Source organism: Phyllobates terribilis, unplaced genomic scaffold (assembly GCF_046119375.1).
Source record: "Phyllobates terribilis strain yellow unplaced genomic scaffold, ASM4611937v1 Scaffold_2692__1_contigs__length_113010, whole genome shotgun sequence".
Classification (NCBI taxonomy): domain Eukaryota; kingdom Metazoa; phylum Chordata; class Amphibia; order Anura; family Dendrobatidae; genus Phyllobates; species Phyllobates terribilis.
Window position 1 is genome coordinate 69244 of NW_027365449.1, and position 20947 is coordinate 90190.

The window sequence follows — 20947 nt, forward strand, 5'->3', positions numbered from 1 at the left end:
ATATAGTAGTTATATTCTTGTACATAGGAGGCAGTATTATAGTAGTTATATTCTTGTACATAGGAGCAGTATTATAGTAGTTATATTCTTGTACATAGGAGCAGTATTATAGTAGTTATATTCTTTTACATAGGGGGCAGTATTTTAGTAGTTAAATTCTTGCACATAGGGGCAGTATTATAGTAGTTATATTCTTGTACATAGGGAGCAGTATTATAGTTATATTCTTGTAGATAGGGGGCAGTATTATAGTAGTTATATTCTTGTACATAGGAGCAGTATTATAGTAGTTATATTCTTGTACATAGGGGGCAGTATTATAGTAGTTATATTCTTGTATATAGGGGTCAGTATTATAGTAGTTATATTCTTGTATATTGAGGCAGTATTATAGTATATTCTTGTACATAGGAGGCAGTAATATAGTAGTTATATTCTTGTACATAGGAGGCAGTAATATTGTAGTTATATTCTTGTACATAGGAGGCAGTATTATAGTAGTTATACTCTTGTACATAGGGGCAGTATTATAGTACATTCTTGTACATAGGAGGCAGTAATATAGTAATTATATTCATGTATATAGGAGGCAGTAATATAGTAGTTATATTCTTGTACATAGGAGCAGTATTATAGTAGTTATATTCTTGTACATAGGGGGCAGTATTATAGTAGTTATATTCTTGTACATAGGAGCAGTATTATAGTAGTTATATTCTTGTACATAGGAGGCAGTATTATTGTAGTTATATTATTGTACACAGGGTCAGTATTATAGTAGATATATTCTTGTACATAGGGGGTAGTATTATAGTAGTACATTCTTGTACATAGGAGCAGTATTATAGTAGTTATATTCTTTTACATAGGAGCAGTATTATAGTAGTTATATTCTTGTACATAGGAGCAGTATTATAGTAGTTATATTCTTGTACATAGGGGGTAGTATTATAGTAGTACATTCTTGTACATAGGGGGTAGTATTATAGTAGTACATTCTTGTACATAGGAGCAATATTATAGTAGTTATATTCTTTTACATAGGAGCAGTATTATAGTAGTTATATTCTTGTACATAGGAGCAGTATTATAGCAGTTATATTCTTGTACATAGGAGCAGTATTATAGTAGTTATATTCTTTTACATAGGAGCAGTATTATAGTAGTTATATTCTTGTACATAGGAGCAGTATTATAGTAGTTATATTCTTGTACATAGGAGGCAGTATTATAGTAGTTATATTCTTGTACATATGGGGCAGTATTATAGTGGTTATATTCTTGTACATAGGGGGCAATATTATACTAGTTATATTCTTGTACATAAGGAGCAGTATTATAGTAGTTATATTCTTGTACATAGGGGCAGTATTATAGTAGTGATATTCTTTTACATAGGGGGCAGTATTATAGTAGTTATATTCTTGTACATAGAAGGCAGTATTATAGTAGTTATACTCTTGTACATAGGGGCAGTATTATAGTATATTCTTGCACATAGGAGGCAGTAATATAGTAGTTATATTCTTGTACATAGGGAGCAGTATTATAGTAGTTATATTCTTGTACATAGGGGCAGTATTATAGTAGTTATATTCTTGTACATAGGGGCAGTATTATAGTAGTTATATTCTTGTACATAGGGGCAGTATTATAGTAGTTATATTATTGTACATAGGGGCAGTATTATAGTAGTTATATTCTTGTACATAGGGGCAGTATTATAGTAGTTATATTCTTGTACATAGGGGCAGTATTATAGTAGTTATATTCTTGTACATAGGGGGCAGTATTATAGTAGTTATATTCTTGTACTTAGGGGCAGTATTATAGTAGTTAAATTCTTGTACATAGGGGCAGTATTATAGTAGTTATATTCTTGTACATAGGGGGCAGTATTATAGTAGTTATATTCTTGTACATAGGGGCAGTATTATAGTAGTTATATTCTTGTACATAGGGGCAGTATTATAGTATATTCTTGTACATAGGAGGCAGTAATATAGTAGTTATATTCTTGTACATAGGAGGCAGTATTATAGTAGTTATATTCTTGTACATAGGGGCAGTATTATAGTATATTCTTGTACATAGGAGGCAGTAATATAGTAGTTATATTCTTGTACATAGGAGCAGTATTATAGTAGTTATATTCTTGTACATAGGGGGCAGTATTATAGTTGTTATATTCTTGTACATAGGAGCAGTATTATAGTAGTTATATTCTTGTACATAGGAGGCAGTATTATAGTAGTTATATTATTGTACACAGGGTCAGTATTATAGTAGTTATATTCTTGTACATAGGGGGTAGTATTATAGTAGTGCATTCTTGTACATAGGAGCAGTATTATAGTAGTTATATTCTTTTACATAGGAGCAGTATTATAGTAGTTATATTCTTGTACATAGGAGCAGTATTATAGTAGTTATATTCTTGTACATAGGGGGTAGTATTATAGTAGTACATTCTTGTACATAGGAGGTAGTATTATAGTAGTACATTCTTGTACATAGGAGCAATATTATAGTAGTTATATTCTTTTACATAGGAGCAGTATTATAGTAGTTATATTCTTGTACATAGTGGGCAGTATTATAGTAGTTATATTCTTGTACATAGGGGCAGTATTATAGTAGTTATATTCTTGTACATAGGGGCAGTATTATAGTATATTCTTGTACATAGGAGGCAGTATTATAGTAGTTATATTCTTGTACATAGGAGGCAGTAATATAGTAGTTATATTCTTGCACATAGGAGGCAGTATTATAGTAGCTATATTCTTGTACATAGAGGCAGTATTATAGTAGTTATATTCTTGTACATAGGGGCAGTATTATAGTATATTATTGTACATAGGAGACAGTAATATAGTAATATTCTTGTACATAGGAGGCAGTAATATAGTAGTTATATTCTTGTACATAGGAGGCAGTATTATAGTAGTTATATTCTTTTACATAGGGGGCAGTAATATAGTAGTTATATTCTTGTACATAGGAGGCAGTATTATAGTAGTTATATTCTTGTACATAGGAGCAGTATTATAGTAGTTATATTCTTGTACATAGGAGCAGTATTATAGTAGTTATATTCTTTTACATAGGGGCAGTATTTTAGTAGTTAAATTCTTGCACATAGGGGCAGTATTATAGTAGTTATATTCTTGTACATAGGGGCAGTATTATAGTATATTCTTGTACATAGGAGGCAGTATTATAGTAGTTATATTCTTGTACATAGGAGGCAGTAATATAGTAGTTATATTCTTGTACATAGGAGGCAGTATTATAGTAGCTATATTCTTGTACATAGAGGCAGTATTATAGTAGTTATATTCTTGTACATAGGGGCAGTATTATAGTATATTATTGTACATAGGAGGCAGTAATATAGTAATATTCTTGTACATAGGAGGCAGTAATATAGTAGTTATATTCTTGTACATAGGAGGCAGTATTATAGTAGTTATATTCTTTTACATAGGGGGCAGTATTTTAGTAGTTAAATTCTTGCACATAGGGGCAGTATTATAGTAGTTATATTCTTGTACATAGGGAGCAGTATTATAGTTATATTCTTGTAGATAGGGGGCAGTATTATAGTAGTTATATTCTTGTACATAGGAGCAGTATTATAGTAGTTATATTCTTATACATAGGGGGCAGTATTATAGTAGTTATATTCTTGTATATAGGGGTCAGTATTATAGTAGTTATATTCTTGTATATTGGGGCAGTATTATAGTATATTCTTGTACATAGGAGGCAGTAATATAGTAGTTATATTCTTGTACATAGGAGGCAGTAATATTGTAGTTATATTCTTGTACATAGGAGGCAGTATTATAGTAGTTATACTCTTGTACATAGGGGCAGTATTATAGTACATTCTTGTACATAGGAGGCAGTAATATAGTAATTATATTCATGTATATAGGAGGCAGTAATATAGTAGTTATATTCTTGTACATAGGAGCAGTATTATAGTAGTTATATTCTTGTACATAGGGGGCAGTATTATAGTAGTTATATTCTTGTACATAGGAGCAGTATTATAGTAGTTATATTCTTGTACATAGGAGGCAGTATTATTGTAGTTATATTATTGTACACAGGGTCAGTATTATAGTAGATATATTCTTGTACATAGGGGGTAGTATTATAGTAGTACATTCTTGTACATAGGAGCAGTATTATAGTAGTTATATTCTTTTACATAGGAGCAGTATTATAGTAGTTATATTCTTGTACATAGGAGCAGTATTATAGTAGTTATATTCTTGTACATAGGGGGTAGTATTATAGTAGTACATTCTTGTACATAGGGGGTAGTATTATAGTAGTACATTCTTGTACATAGGAGCAATATTATAGTAGTTATATTCTTTTACATAGGAGCAGTATTATAGTAGTTATATTCTTGTACATAGGAGCAGTATTATAGTAGTTATATTCTTGTACATAGGAGCAGTATTATAGTAGTTATATTCTTTTACATAGGAGCAGTATTATAGTAGTTATATTCTTGTACATAGGAGCAGTATTATAGTAGTTATATTCTTGTACATAGGAGGCAGTATTATAGTAGTTATATTCTTGTACATATGGGGCAGTATTATAGTGGTTATATTCTTGTACATAGGGGGCAATATTATACTAGTTATATTCTTGTACATAAGGAGCAGTATTATAGTAGTTATATTCTTGTACATAGGGGCAGTATTATAGTAGTGATATTCTTTTACATAGGGGGCAGTATTATAGTAGTTATATTCTTGTACATAGAAGGCAGTATTATAGTAGTTATACTCTTGTACATAGGGGCAGTATTATAGTATATTCTTGCACATAGGAGGCAGTAATATAGTAGTTATATTCTTGTACATAGGGAGCAGTATTATAGTAGTTATATTCTTGTACATAGGGGCAGTATTATAGTAGTTATATTCTTGTACATAGGGGCAGTATTATAGTAGTTATATTCTTGTACATAGGGGCAGTATTATAGTAGTTATATTCTTGTACATAGGGGCAGTATTATAGTAGTTATATTCTTGTACATAGGGGCAGTATTATAGTAGTTATATTCTTGTACATAGGGGCAGTATTATAGTAGTTATATTCTTGTACATAGGGGGCAGTATTATAGTAGTTATATTCTTGTACTTAGGGGCAGTATTATAGTAGTTAAATTCTTGTACATAGGGGCAGTATTATAGTAGTTATATTCTTGTACATAGGGGTCAGTATTATAGTAGTTATATTCTTGTACATAGGGGCAGTATTATAGTAGTTATATTCTTGTACATAGGGGCAGTATTATAGTATATTCTTGTACATAGGAGGCAGTAATATAGTAGTTATATTCTTGTACATAGGAGGCAGTATTATAGTAGTTATATTCTTGTACATAGGGGCAGTATTATAGTATATTCTTGTACATAGGAGGCAGTAATATAGTAGTTATATTCTTGTACATAGGAGCAGTATTATAGTCGTTATATTCTTGTACATAGGGGGCAGTATTATAGTAGTTATATTCTTGTACATAGGAGCAGTATTATAGTAGTTATATTCTTGTACATAGGAGGCAGTATTATAGTAGTTATATTATTGTACACAGGGTCAGTATTATAGTAGTTATATTCTTGTACATAGGGGGTAGTATTATAGTAGTGCATTCTTGTACATAGGAGCAGTATTATAGTAGTTATATTCTTTTACATAGGAGCAGTATTATAGTAGTTATATTCTTGTACATAGGAGCAGTATTATAGTAGTTATATTCTTGTACATAGGGGGTAGTATTATAGTAGTACATTCTTGTACATAGGAGGTAGTATTATAGTAGTACATTCTTGTACATAGGAGCAATATTATAGTAGTTATATTCTTTTACATAGGAGCAGTATTATAGTAGTTATATTCTTGTACATAGTGGGCAGTATTATAGTAGTTATATTCTTGTACATAGGGGCAGTATTATAGTAGTTATATTCTTGTACATAGGGGCAGTATTATAGTATATTCTTGTACATAGGAGGCAGTATTATAGTAGTTATATTCCTGTACATAGGAGGCAGTAATATAGTAGTTATATTCTTGCACATAGGAGGCAGTATTATAGTAGCTATATTCTTGTACATAGAGGCAGTATTATAGTAGTTATATTCTTGTACATAGGGGCAGTATTATAGTATATTATTGTACATAGGAGGCAGTAATATAGTAATATTCTTGTACATAGGAGGCAGTAATATAGTAGTTATATTCTTGTACATAGGAGGCAGTATTATAGTAGTTATATTCTTTTACATAGGGGGCAGTAATATAGTAGTTATATTCTTTTACATAGGGGCAGTATTTTAGTAGTTAAATTCTTGCACATAGGGGCAGTATTATAGTAGTTATATTCTTGTACATAGGGGCAGTATTATAGTATATTCTTGTACATAGGAGGCAGTATTATAGTAGTTATATTCTTGTACATAGGAGGCAGTAATATAGTAGTTATATTCTTGTACATAGGAGGCAGTATTATAGTAGCTATATTCTTGTACATAGAGGCAGTATTATAGTAGTTATATTCTTGTACATAGGGGCAGTATTATAGTATATTATTGTACATAGGAGGCAGTAATATAGTAATATTCTTGTACATAGGAGGCAGTAATATAGTAGTTATATTCTTGTACATAGGAGGCAGTATTATAGTAGTTATGTTCTTGTACATAGGGGCAGTAGTATAGTAGCTATATTCTTGTACATAGGGGCAGTATTATAGTAGTTATATTCTTGTACATAGGGGCAGTATTATAGTATATTCTCTTACATAGGAGGCAGTAATATAGTAGTTATATTTTTGTACATAGGGGCAGTATTATAGTATATTCTCTTACATAGGAGGCAGTAATATAGCAGTTATATTCTTGTACATAGGAGGCAGTAATATAGTAGTTATATTCTTGTACATAGGGGCAGTATTATAGTAGTTATATTCTTGTACATAGGGGGCAGTATTATAATAGATAATAGTTATATTCTTGTACATAGGGGCAGTATTGTAGTTATTTTCTTGTACATAGGGGGTAGTATTATAGTAGTACATTCTTGTACATAGGAGGTAGTATTATAGTAGTACATTCTTGTACATAGGAGCAATATTATAGTAGTTATATTCTTTTACATAGGTGCAGTATTATAGTAGTTATATTCTTGTACATAGGGGCAGTATTATAGTATATTATTGTACATAGGAGGCAGTATTATAGTAGTTATATTCTTGTACATAGGAGGCAGTATTATAGTAGTTATATTCTTTTACATAGGGGGCAGTATTATAGTAGTTAAATTCTTGCACATAGGGGCAGTATTATAGTAGTTATATTCTTGTACATAGGGAGCAGTATTATAGTTATATTCTTGTAGATAGGGGGCAGTAATATAGTAGTTATATTCTTGTACATAGGAGGCAGTATTATAGTAGTTATATTCTTGTACATAGGAGCAGTATTATAGTAGTTATATTCTTGTACATAGGAGCAGTATTATAGTAGTTATATTCTTTTACATAAGGGGCAGTATTTTAGTAGTTAAATTCTTGCACATAGGGGCAGTATTATAGTAGTTATATTCTTGTACATAGGGAGCAGTATTATAGTTATATTCTTGTAGATAGGGGGCAGTATTATAGTAGTTATATTCTTGTACATAGGAGCAGTATTATAGTAGTTATATTCTTGTACATAGGGGGCAGTATTATAGTAGTTATATTCTTGTATATAGGGGTCAGTATTATAGTAGTTATATTCTTGTATATAGGGGCAGTATTATAGTATATTCTTGTACATAGGAGGCAGTAATATAGTAGTTATATTCTTGTACATAGGAGGCAGTAATATTGTAGTTATATTCTTGTACATAGGAGGCAGTATTATAGTAGTTATACTCTTGTACATAGGGGCAGTATTATAGCACATTCTTGTACATAGGAGGCAGTAATATAGTAATTATATTCATGTATATAGGAGGCAGTAATATAGTAGTTATATTCTTGTACATAGGAGCAGTATTATAGTAGTTATATTCTTGTACATAGGGGGCAGTATTATAGTAGTTATATTCTTGTACATAGGAGCAGTATTATAGTAGTTATATTCTTGTACATAGGAGGCAGTATTATTGTAGTTATATCATTGTACACAGGGTCAGTATTATAGTAGTTATATTCTTGTACATAGGGGGTAGTATTATAGTAGTACATTCTTGTACATAGGGGGTAGTATTATAGTAGTACATTCTTGTACATAGGAGCAATATTATAGTAGTTATATTCTTTTACATAGGAGCAGTATTATAGTAGTTATATTCTTGTACATAGGAGCAGTATTATAGTAGTTATATTCTTGTACATAGGAGCAGTATTATAGTAGTTATATTCTTGTACATAGGAGGCAGTATTATAGTAGTTATATTCTTGTACATAGGAGGCAGTATTATAGTAGTTATATTCTTGTACATAGGGGGCAGTATTATAGTAGTTATATTATTGTACACAGGGTCAGTATTATAGTAGTTATATTCTTGTACATAGGGGGTAGTATTATAGTAGTACATTCTTGTACGTAGGAGCAGTATTATAGTAGTTATATTCTTGTACATAGGGGGCAGTATTATAGTAGTTATATTCTTGTACATAGGAGCAGTATTATAGTAGTTATATTCTTGTACATAGGAGCAGTATTATAGTAGTTATATTCATGTACATAGGAGGCAGTATTATAGTAGTTATATTCTTGTACATAGGGGGCAGTATTATAGTAGTTATATTCTTGTACATAGGGGGCAGTATTATAGTAGTTATATTCTTGTACACAGGGGCAGTATTATAGTAGTTATATTCTTGTACATAGGGGGTAGTATTATAGTAGTACATTCTTGTACATAGGAGCAGTATTATAGTAGTTATATTCTTGTACATAGGGGGCAGTATTATAGTAGTTATATTATTGTACACAGGGTCAGTATTATAGTAGTTATATTCTTGTACATAGGGGGTAGTATTATAGTAGTACATTCTTGTACATAGGAGCAGTATTATAGTAGTTATATTCTTGTACATAGGAGCAGTATTATAGTAGTTATATTCTTGTACATAGGGGGCAGTATTATAGTAGTTATATTCTTGTACATAGGGGCAGTATTATAGTAGTTATATTCTTGTACATAGGGGGCAGTATTATAGTAGTTATATTCTTGTACATAGGGGGCAGTATTATAGTAGTTATATTCTTGTACATAGGGGGCAGTATTATAGTAGTTATATTCTTGTACATAGGGGGCAGTATTATAGTAGTTATATTCTTGTACATAGGGGGCAGTATTATAGTAGTTATATTCTTGTACATAGGGGGCAGTATTATAGTATTTATATTCTTGTACATAGGGGCAGTATTATAGTAGTTATATTCTTGTACATAGGGGGCAGTATTATAGTAGTTATATTCTTGTACATAGGAGCAGTATTATAGTAGTTATATTCTTGTACATAGGGGCAGTATTATAGTAGTTATATTCTTGTACATAGGGGCAGTATTATAGTAGTTATATTCTTGTACATAGGAGCAGTATTATAGTTGTTATATTCTTGTACATAGGAGCAGTATTATAGTAGTTATATTCTTGTACATAGGGAGCAGTATTATAGTAGTTATATTCTTGTACATAGGAGCAGTATTATAGTAGTTATATTCTTGTACATAGGGGGTAGTATTATAGTAGTACATTCTTGTACATAGGAGCAGTATTATAGTAGTTATATTCTTGTACATAGGAGCAGTATTATAGTAGTTATATTCTTGTACATAGGGGGCAGTATTATAGTAGTTATATTCTTGTACATAGGAGCAGTATTATAGTAGTTATATTCTTGTACATAGGAGCAGTATTATAGTAGTTATATTCTTGTACATAGGGGGCAGTATTATAGTAGTTATATTCTTGTACATAGGGGGCAGTATTATAGTAGTTATATTCTTGTACATAGGGGCAGTATTATAGTAGTTATATTCTTGTACATAGGGGCAGTATTATAGTAGTTATATTCTTGTACATAGGAGCAGTATTATAGTAGTTATATTCTTTTACATAGGGGGTAGTATTATAGTAGTACATTCTTGTACATAGTAGCAGTATTGTAGTAGTTATATTCTTGTACATAGGAGCAGTATTATAGTAGTTATATTCTTGTACATAGGGGGCAGTATTATAGTAGTTATATTCTTGTACATAGGAGCAGTATTATAGTAGTTATATTCTTGTACATAGGGAGCAGTATTATAGTAGTTATATTCTTGTACATAGGAGCAGTATTATAGTAGTTATATTCTTGTACATAGGGGGTAGTATTATAGTAGTACATTCTTGTACATAGGAGCAGTATTATAGTAGTTATATTCTTGTACATAGGAGCAGTATTATAGTAGTTATATTCTTGTACATAGGGGGCAGTATTATAGTAGTTATATTCTTGTACATAGGAGCAGTATTATAGTAGTTATATTCTTGTACATAGGGGCAGTATTATAGTAGTTATATTCTTGTACTTGGGGGGCAGTATTATAGTAGTTATATTCTTGTACATAGAGGCAGTATTATAGTAGTTATATTCTTGTACATAGGGGGCAGTATTATAGTAGTTATATTCTTGTACATAGGGGCAGTATTATAGTAGTTATATTCTTGTACTTGGGGGGCAGTATTATAGTAGTTATATTCTTGTACATAGATTCAGTATTATAGTAGTTATATTCTTGTACATAGTGAGCAGTATTATAGTGGTTATATTCTTGTACATAGGGAGCAGTATTATAGTAGTTATATTCTTGTACAGAGGGGCAGTATTATAGTAGTTATATTCTTGTACTTGGGGGGCAGTATTATAGTAGTTATATTCTTGTACATAGGAGCAGTATTATAGTAGTTATATTCTTGTACATAGGGGGCAGTATTATAGTAGTTATATTCTTGTACATAGGAGCAGTATTATAGTAGTTATATTCTTGTACATAGGAGCAGTATTATAGTAGTTATATTCTTGTACATAGGGGGCAGTATTATAGTAGTTATATTCTTGTACATAGGGGGCAGTATTATAGTAGTTATATTCTTGTACATAGGGGCAGTATTATAGTAGTTATATTCTTGTACATAGGGGCAGTATTATAGTAGTTATATTCTTGTACATAGGAGCAGTATTATAGTAGTTATATTCTTTTACATAGGGGGTAGTATTATAGTAGTACATTCTTGTACATAGGAGCAGTATTATAGTAGTTATATTCTTGTACATAGGAGCAGTATTATAGTAGTTATATTCTTGTACATAGGGGGCAGTATTATAGTAGTTATATTCTTGTACATAGGAGCAGTATTATAGTAGTTATATTCTTGTACATAGGGAGCAGTATTATAGTAGTTATATTCTTGTACATAGGAGCAGTATTATAGTAGTTATATTCTTGTACATAGGGGGTAGTATTATAGTAGTACATTCTTGTACATAGGAGCAGTATTATAGTAGTTATATTCTTGTACATAGGAGCAGTATTATAGTAGTTATATTCTTGTACATAGGGGGCAGTATTATAGTATTTATATTCTTGTACTTGGGGGGCAGTATTATAGTAGTTATATTCTTGTACATAGAGGCAGTATTATAGTAGTTATATTCTTGTACATAGGGGGCAGTATTATAGTAGTTATATTCTTGTACATAGGGGGCAGTATTATAGTAGTTATATTCTTGTACATAGAGGCAGTATTATAGTAGTTATATTCTTGTACATAGTGAGCAGTATTATAGTGGTTATATTCTTGTACATAGTGAGCAGTATTATAGTAGTTATATTCTTGTACAGAGGGGCAGTATTATAGTAGTTATATTCTTGTACTTGGGGGGCAGTATTATAGTAGTTATATTCTTGTACATAGAGGCAGTATTATAGTAGTTATATTCTTGTACATAGGGGGCAGTATTATAGTAGTTATATTCTTGTACATAGGGGGCAGTATTATAGTAGTTATATTCTTGTACACAGGGGCAGTATTATAGTAGTTATATTCTTGTACTTAGGGGCAGTATTGTAGTAGTTATATTCTTGTACATAGGGGCAGTATTATAGTAGTTATATTCTTGTACATAGGGGCAGTATTATAGTAGTTATATTCTTGTACATAGGGGCAGTATTATAGTAGTTATATTCTTGTACATAGGGGGCAGTATTATAGTAGTTATATTCTTGTACATAGGGGCAGTATTATAGTAGTTATATTCTTGTACATAGGGGCAGTATTATAGTGGTTATATTCTTGTACATAGGGGCAGTATTATAGTAGTTATATTCTTGTACATAGGGGGCAGTATTATAGTAGGTATATTCTTGTACTTAGGGGCAGTATTGTAGTAGTTATATTCTTGTACATAGGGGGCAGTATTTAAAAAAGAGGAGGAAAGCTCAGCATATCATTGCAAAAAGAGTGTCTTTATTAAACATATGTAAAGAGGTAACTGAGTAGGAACACACTAGTACTCCAATATATGCACTAATAGGACAAAGGTTATAGCCCTTGGTAAAATTGCACACTAGCCCAAGATAGAACATAAAACATAAATAGTAGAAGCCATAAATGTGCTAAATATAATACAAGCATTTCACTATGTCAGGTAAAAGGGTACTCTTAATGTGGCAGAGCAAAATATTGCTATATATCAAGGGGGCGCACCAACATTAACCAAATATCAGGGCAAAATTTATAAAGAGGAGTATGTTACCTGTAGAAGGAACTCCCAGTCACAGTGGAAAGGAGGGGGAGAAAAGAAAGGGTGGTGATAACACGGAGCCCGACGCGCGTTTCGCGGTAAAACCGCTTTCTCAAGGGCGGGTAATGGATGTATGGCGCCCCCAAGGCATATATATATGTCCATATCCCTTTGATATTAATAAAACTAGATGCAGCTGTGATGCGGGACTCGCACCCGGAAGTGGCCAGCTAAACCGGGGGCGTGTCCCGCAAGTCACATGAAGTGAGATGAAACTGATAGCGGCGCATGCGCACGGGCGAGACGTGCGCGCCGTGTGCGAACCGGCCGTCAAGCCGCTACTGCGCACGCGCGAATCAAAAAAGGTTCGCGCAAGCGCAGAGAGGCATAAAGACGGCCAGGCGAGCGCGCGACACAATCCCCCACACCACACACGCACGCGCACATCACGTCAGTGAATAGCACCGCCAGACTACAGGTATGAAAAGGAAGAAACGGGAACAAGGGCTATAACCTTTGTCCTATTAGTGCATATATTGGAGTACTAGTGTGTTCCTACTCAGTTACCTCTTACCTACAATTTGTCTGGTCTTAATATTTACCTCTTTACATATGTTTAATAAAGACACTCTTTTTGCAAAGATATGCTGAGCTTTCCTCCTCTTTTTTATATGATGTTTTCAGCGTGCGTTTGGATGGATGCCCGCCCCCTCTTTCGTAGCTATATGTGGCTTTTTTCTGTATTTTTATAGGGGGCAGTATTATAGTAGTTATATTCTTGTACATAGGGGGCAGTATTATAGTAGATATATTCCTGTACATAGGGAGCAGTATTATAGTGGTTATATTCTTGTACATAGGGGCAGTATTATAGTAGTTATATTCTTGTACATAGGGAGCAGTATTATAGTTATATTCTTGTACATAGGGGGCAGTATTATAGTAGTTATATTCTTGTACATAGGAGCAGTATTATACTAGTTATATTCTTGTACATAGGAGCAGTATTATACTAGTTATATTCTTGTACATAGGAGCAGTATTATACTAGTTATATTCTTGTACATAGGAGCAGTATTATAGTAGTTATATTCTTGTACATAGGGGCAGTATTATAGTAGTTATATTCTTGTACATAGGAGCAGTATTATAGTAGTTATATTCTTGTACATAGGGGCAGTATTATAGTAGTTATATTCTTGTACATAGGGGGCAGTATTATAGTAGTTATATTCTTGTACATAGGGGCAGTATTATAGTAGTTATATTCTTGTACATAGGGGGCAGTATTATAGTAGTTATATTCTTGTACATAGGGGGCAGTATTATAGTAGTTATATTCTTGTACATAGGGGCAGTATTATAGTAGTTATATTCTTGTACATAGGAGCAGTATTATAGTAGTTATATTCTTGTACATAGGGGCAGTATTATAGTAGTTATATTCTTGTACATAGGAGCAGTATTATAGTAGTTATATTCTTGTACATAGGGGCAGTATTATAGTAGTTATATTCTTGTACATAGGGGGCAGTATTATAGTAGTTATATTCTTGTACATAGGGGGCAGTATTATAGTAGTTATATTCTTGTACATAGGGGGCAGTATTATAGTAGTCATATTCTTGTACATGAGGGGCAGTATTATAGTAGTTATATTCTTGTACATAGGGGCAGTATTATAGTAGTTATATTCTTGTACATAGGAGCAGTATTATAGTAGTTATATTCTTGTACATAGGGGGCAGTATTATAGTAGTTATATTCTTGTACATAGGGAGCAGTATTATAGTAGTTATATTCTTGTACATAGGGGGCAGTATTATAGTAGTTATATTCTTGTACATAGGGGGCAGTATTATAGTAGTTATATTCTTGTACATAGGGAGCAGTATTATAGTAGTTATATTCTTGTACATAGGGAGCAGTATTATAATAGCTATATTCTTGTACATAGGGGGCGGTATTATAGTAGTTATATTCTTGTACATAGGAGCAGTATTATAGTAGTTATATTCTTGTACATAGGGGGCAGTATTATAGTAGTTATATTCTTGTACACAGGGGCAGTATTATAGTAGTTATATTCTTGTACATAGGAGGCAGTATTATAGTAGTAATATTCTTGTACATAGGAGCAGTATTATAGTAGTTATATTCTTGTACATAGGGGGCAGTATTATAGTAGTTATATTCTTGTACATAGGGAGCAGTATTATAGTTATATTCTTGTACATAGGGGGCAGTATTATAGTTATATTCTTGTACATAGGGGGCAGTGTTATAGTAGTTAGAATTTGTACATTATCTCTTAATATAGTTAATGTTACATAAAAAAAATGGCTGCGTTATTCATTCACTTCCCAATTAGTTGCTAAAGCCGCGTACCCTGTTGTTTATGGAATAGGGTAGATAATCCAGTAAAAAAAAAATGCTTTACGGGGCCACTTGTCACATAAAAGTTTACTGACATGGAAGTCAGATCCAATGTAGCCGCTCGGCTGATTTGTGTCCGCGCACAACACGGCTGTTTGCAGATAAGTGCCTTTATATGTTTAGCTTAATAAGAGGCTGCATCTAAAGAACGGAAAAAAATATACAAGAAGGTGAATTGAAAGGAAATCAATGGTAAAATAAAGTTATGTATGACGGATGAAATCCTGCGATTGGCTGCGACTTCAGGCCTGGACAGTTAATTAAATCCTCTCCGTTTTACAGGCTCCTATTTCAGAGATTCATTTACTTCTTAGTTTTCTTTTTTTTTTTTTTCCATTTTTTTTTTTTTTTTGAAAAAGTTCCAGGAAACAGTCCATAAATGTAACCATTAAAGCGGATTATTACATTAAAATGGTGCGGGGAAGTGCAGGACTGGAGCCCGGCAGTAGATTATCTGTCAGAATCTGTCATATTCTTCTGAATTGCCTCCAGACTGATGTGGAAAAGGTTAGGACCCCTTATATTTAAAGAACCACTGATGTCACGCAAAAATAATGAGGGTGCGGAATAATGAGGCCGGTGATTTGTTCTCTCCGTCCCTTTTTAACTAACATCTGTGTAAAAAGGAAAGAAGAAAAAAAAAATACAAAAGGAAAATAATTTTATTTTACCATCATCAAATGCCACAGGCGTAAATCAAAAGCATCGTGCGTGTCCAGGGAGGAGAAAAATGGCCATTTGTGGAAGATTTAGCAAATGTAACGTATTAACCTGCCGAGACGCTTCTAAATTAAATTCCGAAGATCGGGCTCATCATCATTTATTCTTCCCATAAAGCCGCAGAATTGGATTTAAAGGGGTTGTTTCCACTAAAATAATCAATTTTCTTATACCCCTTTAAAGGGATACAGACGTCATCGAGGTTAGGGGGTTCCCACCTGGATAACCAGGGAGGACTTTGGACCATGTTCACACAACAACAATCCATGTGCAAAGTGGAGAGGACGTGGACTAATGGCGGCCACATGGAATATTACAGCATGTTATATGCTGGCGCATTTTACAGCCGAGAACAGTGCATGTAATGGACGAGGGCACGGAGCTGGGCACTGATCCTACCACGTATGCAATTGAAGGCAGGAAGACATCCAGCCACCGCAATGTAAAGAACTATAAAAAACATTATTTGTTAGTAACTATTAAAACATCAAAAGAGTGAAAAAATAAAAAAAAAAACACATTAAGCCGACGCGTTTTGAGCACTAAGGCTCTTAATCATAGGATTGAAAACGCGTAGGTCTAGCGTGTTTTTTGTTTGTTTGTTTGTTCCTTTTGATATTTTAATAGTTACTAATAAATAATGTTTTATGGTCCCATCCATTGCGGTTGCTGGATGTCTTCCGGCCGTCATCCTGATCATTTTCACCCCGGAGCCGGCCCGGGGTCTCTGTCCTTATTAGATTAAAGGATATCTGGACAGGCAGGATGAGCCGATGTGATATTTTTCTTTGCCTTTGTTCAACTTTTAGCTATGAGTGGCCCAATTATTTCCTCGACTGTCTTCAATCGTAACGCCTTAGTGCTGGAAACGCGTCGGTTTAGTTCCGGATAATGAAGCCGTCCGGTTCCTTTTAAATTAATGTTTTGTAATCTTGTGTCTTATTTTCTGCAGGATGCGGATGATGACGTTAAGAGGAGTAACCTTCTGAATGTCCTGGCTGCCATATTTGAACGGCAGATACCAGAGAGCGACGCAGAGATAAACTTCGAGGGTCCCGAGCTGCCCTTTAGGCCGCAGAGGTCTATGTATAACCCACAGCTGGGAAGAGAAAAGACCACGTGTAAAAACTTCTTTTGGAAGACATTTTCTGCTTGTTGAGCTCAGGGTCCTCTTATAAGAAGTCCTGTGGGGTCCGCTCCCCGTCCCGTGCATGCAGTCATGGTGTCGGCCATTTATGGGTCATGCGGCCTGAGCCTTAAAGGGGTTATCCAGGACTTCACAATTAATTACTTTCCCATAAAATAGGTTATCAATATGATTGATGGGGGTCCCACAACTGGACATAAGCAATGTATGGGGGGAAAGACAGCAGCCCTATAAGTTACTATAAGTGGCCGCTGACTTCAGTGGGAGATAAACTCGTTAACAGCCACAAGTGGGAATTGCTTATGGCACAGACCTCAGTTGATAGGTGGGGGGCGCCGAAGGTCAAACTCCCACCAATCTCATATTGACGACCTATCTCATTGCTAGTGTTTAAAGGAGTTTTCCAAAAACCCCCCAAAAAACATTCTAAGTCCTGAACATCCCCTTTAAGCTAATGGTAGATACTACCTTGATATTTGTATATATTTCTTGTATATATTTTGTCTCTCCGTCTTTGTGTGAAGGATGGATTCAGCTTAAATGAAGGACTTCGGGTTATAAGTATAACTATATGGCGGTATATATGTATCCAGGGAAAACTAGAGAAAAGCAGCCGCCATTTTTATGACTACACAGATGATTTTAGTTTTGTTGATTTTTTTGGCATGGGGTGTCACAATGTATATAAAATGCATAAAAAGCATGAATGTACCTGCAAAATAAAAGCATTGTGTGCACAAGCGTTACCGACGTTCCTGAGCACAGCCTGCGACTGGACCGAAAGTTCTGGAGTATCTGAGTCCAAGGTGCCGGTACTGCATTTACTATAAAGAGGTAAGCTGCAGTACCAGGCACTACCTATGAACAAGGGTGGTGCTGTTCCCAGAGAGGGAAAAGCATTTTTTTTTCTACTCTTTTAACTATTGTAATTACTTTGTCTCCTGGTATTAAAAAAATACAAAAAAAAATGCAAATTCCAAATGAATAATATCCAACTAACAGATCACATTCAATCTACATGGATTCTAGTTTTCAGGGCTGCAAAGCCCAAAATATTATATTATCTTCCTTAGCTGCAGAGTTGAAAGTAGATGTATTTTTTCCCTTGTTACCAGCCATTATTGAATGGATTTCATTGTGAACTCTCATAAAAGGTTTGAACTTTGTTATATTACAAAGCTCCAAATGCCCAGCTGGGTCTCTTCCCACCACTAGGGGGAGCCTACTGCATATTCTAGTTCAATAGCGAGCTGTGATTGGTGAGCTCCCTCTAGTGGTGGCTGGAGGAAATTAGAATTTTATTCCTAATAATAATAATTTTTTTTTTCTTTATATAGCGCCAACATATTCCGCAGCGCTTTACAATTCAGACAATTTACAGACATTGTCATCGCTGTCCCCATTGCGGCTCACAATCTACATTCCCTATCAGTCTTTGGAGTGTGGGAGGAAACCGGAGAACCCCAGCGAGAACATACAAAGTCCTTGCAGATGTTGTTCTTGATGGGATTTGAACCCAGGACCCCAACGTTGCAAGGCTGTAGTGCTAACCACTGAGCCACTGTCGGAGAACCCAGGGGAAATCCACACAAACACAGCGAGAACATACAAAGTCCTTGCAGACGTTGTCCTTGGTGGGATTTGAACCCAGGACCCCAACGTTGCAAGGCTGTAGTGCTAACTACTGAGTCACTGTATACAGTGCTAACTACTGAGCTACTGTATACAGTGCTAACCACTGAGCCACCATACAGTGCTAACCACTGAGCCACCATACAGTGCTAACCACTGAGCCACCGTGCAGTGCTAACCACTGAGCCACCATACAGTGCTAACCACTGAGCCACCATACAGTGCTAACCACTGAGCCACCGTGCAGTGCTAACCACTGAGCCACCATACAGTGCTAACTACTGAGCCACCATACAGTGCTAACCACTGAGCCACCGTGCAGTGCTAACCACTGAGCCACCATACAGTGCTAACCACTGAGCCACCGTGCCGCCCCTTTTGTTTTGTAAAGAAAAAATGGAGCTCTCATCCTAAGCTTTTACTTTAAAGGTAATTATTATTATTTTTTTTTTTACCTAGAGATGAAACAATAGGCACTATTTAAGTTAAAATATTAGTATATGCCCCAATACCGGAGGGGCTAAGATTTGGCATAGGGCTTTGAATTGTCGTCATAAAGCCATTACGTAAAGCGCCGACCTCAAGGACACGCATGTAAGTGCCGCTGTGTTTAATGCTGCAAATAAAAAAAAATAAAAAATCCCCGTCCATATCGGCTTTCAGATCCATATTTTAGCTGATTTAAATCATCAAAAAAAAAAAAAAAATCAATAGATATGAACTAATTAAACATTTTACATTATAATCTACAGATCCGAATGAAGGAATGAATCACGCTCGGGGGGTAATTCATGCGCAGATCCACCTCCAACCTCACTTTGTAAAATTGATTAACGAAACATTTGCAACTCCGCGTTTAAATCTCCGGCGATGTTTCACCGTAGAAAGTGAATTATATTCTGTAGGGGGTTAATTCCTCCCCGGGTTTTTCGCTTCCTTCAGCAGTTTCGATAACATCCTATAGAAATAGAAAGGTAAACTCTCGCAGCTTGTATAATGTTTGAATCATGTTTCCCGGCCAAGCAATTTGCTTCACTTTTCATTAAGCCATAAATCAGTTTTAGTATCAATGAACACGTTGTAATTCTCCGGTCGTTGGCTGGCAGATATGGTCAGGTTACCATAAAGTAACAATGCCCTTTCTGAAACAGAAGAAGTAAAAAAAAAATCTATCTGTTGTCGCCACATCGTAACACCATATTGTTTTTATGATATATCTTTACTATGGTCTGAGATCCTTTTTTTTCCCGATACAATCACCCGCAGAGACAAAGGAATAGGTTATAAAATTTTGCTTTTTTGAAGACAACACTAGGGGGAGCTCAAGAACTGATGTAAACTTTGAACTTAAAGGGGTATTCTAACGTTTGGACGTTACATAGTTACATAGTTTATAAGGCCGAAAAAAGACAAGCGTCCACCGAGTTCAGCCTATTTCTTGTGCACTGCAGCTATTCCGCAGCGTTGATCCAGGGGAAGGCAAAAAAAAACACCATGCGGTATAGGCCAATTTACATCATTGAGGAAAAATTCACTTCCCGACTCCAATCTGGCAGTCAGATTAAATCCCTGGATTAATTAACTATCACTAAGCATAAAATCTAAGCATAAGACGTTATCTCCTATCACACGGAGATTAAGGGATACCTTCCGACCTCTGGGACCCCCCACAGATTCTGAGGAGCCCATGTGAATGGAGCAATGCACTGTCGTTCCATTGTTCCATTCATCTGTAACGGGTCCGCCGGAGATCTGCGCTCGGCTGGTCTCCGACACTCCAATAAGAATGAATGGAGCAGAGATGCGCATGATCGACCACTGCTCCATTCACGTGGGCTCTTTAGAGCTCCGGTTTTCTGGATTAGTGGGGGTCCCAGAAGTCGGACCCTCAGTGAATGGACAGTTATCCCCTCTCCAATCAAAATCCCTTTAAAGGGGTTTTCTACTTTACCCTAACACTTTTATACCTGTAAAATAACAGAGAGCAGGTATTTCTCCTTTTCCGGTCCGAGACCGCTGCTGCTACTCCAGTCTCTGTCTTTAGGCTACAGAAGTGAAATCATATCAACAGTGCATATCACCGCTGCAACCAATCACTGAGCTCAGCAGCTTTTGCCATTTGATTGGCGGCATTGTGCACTTTAATGGTGACGGCAACGCAGCAGCCAAAACAGAGAGACGAGGGT

The 20947-nt window shown here is 34.7% G+C and overlaps 1 protein-coding gene across 1 annotated transcript in view; it reads left to right on the forward strand.

The window, feature by feature from the left end:
* Positions 1-17851, forward strand: part of CORT (cortistatin) — a 32912-nt gene extending 15061 nt beyond the window's left edge. Inside the window, exon 2 of the mRNA XM_073669165.1 lies at positions 16935-17851. Coding sequence (XP_073525266.1) covers positions 16935-17141 — 207 coding nt within the window. The 3' untranslated portion in view covers positions 17142-17851. The remainder of the gene's footprint in view (positions 1-16934) is intronic.
* The last annotated feature ends 3096 nt before the right edge of the window (positions 17852-20947 follow it).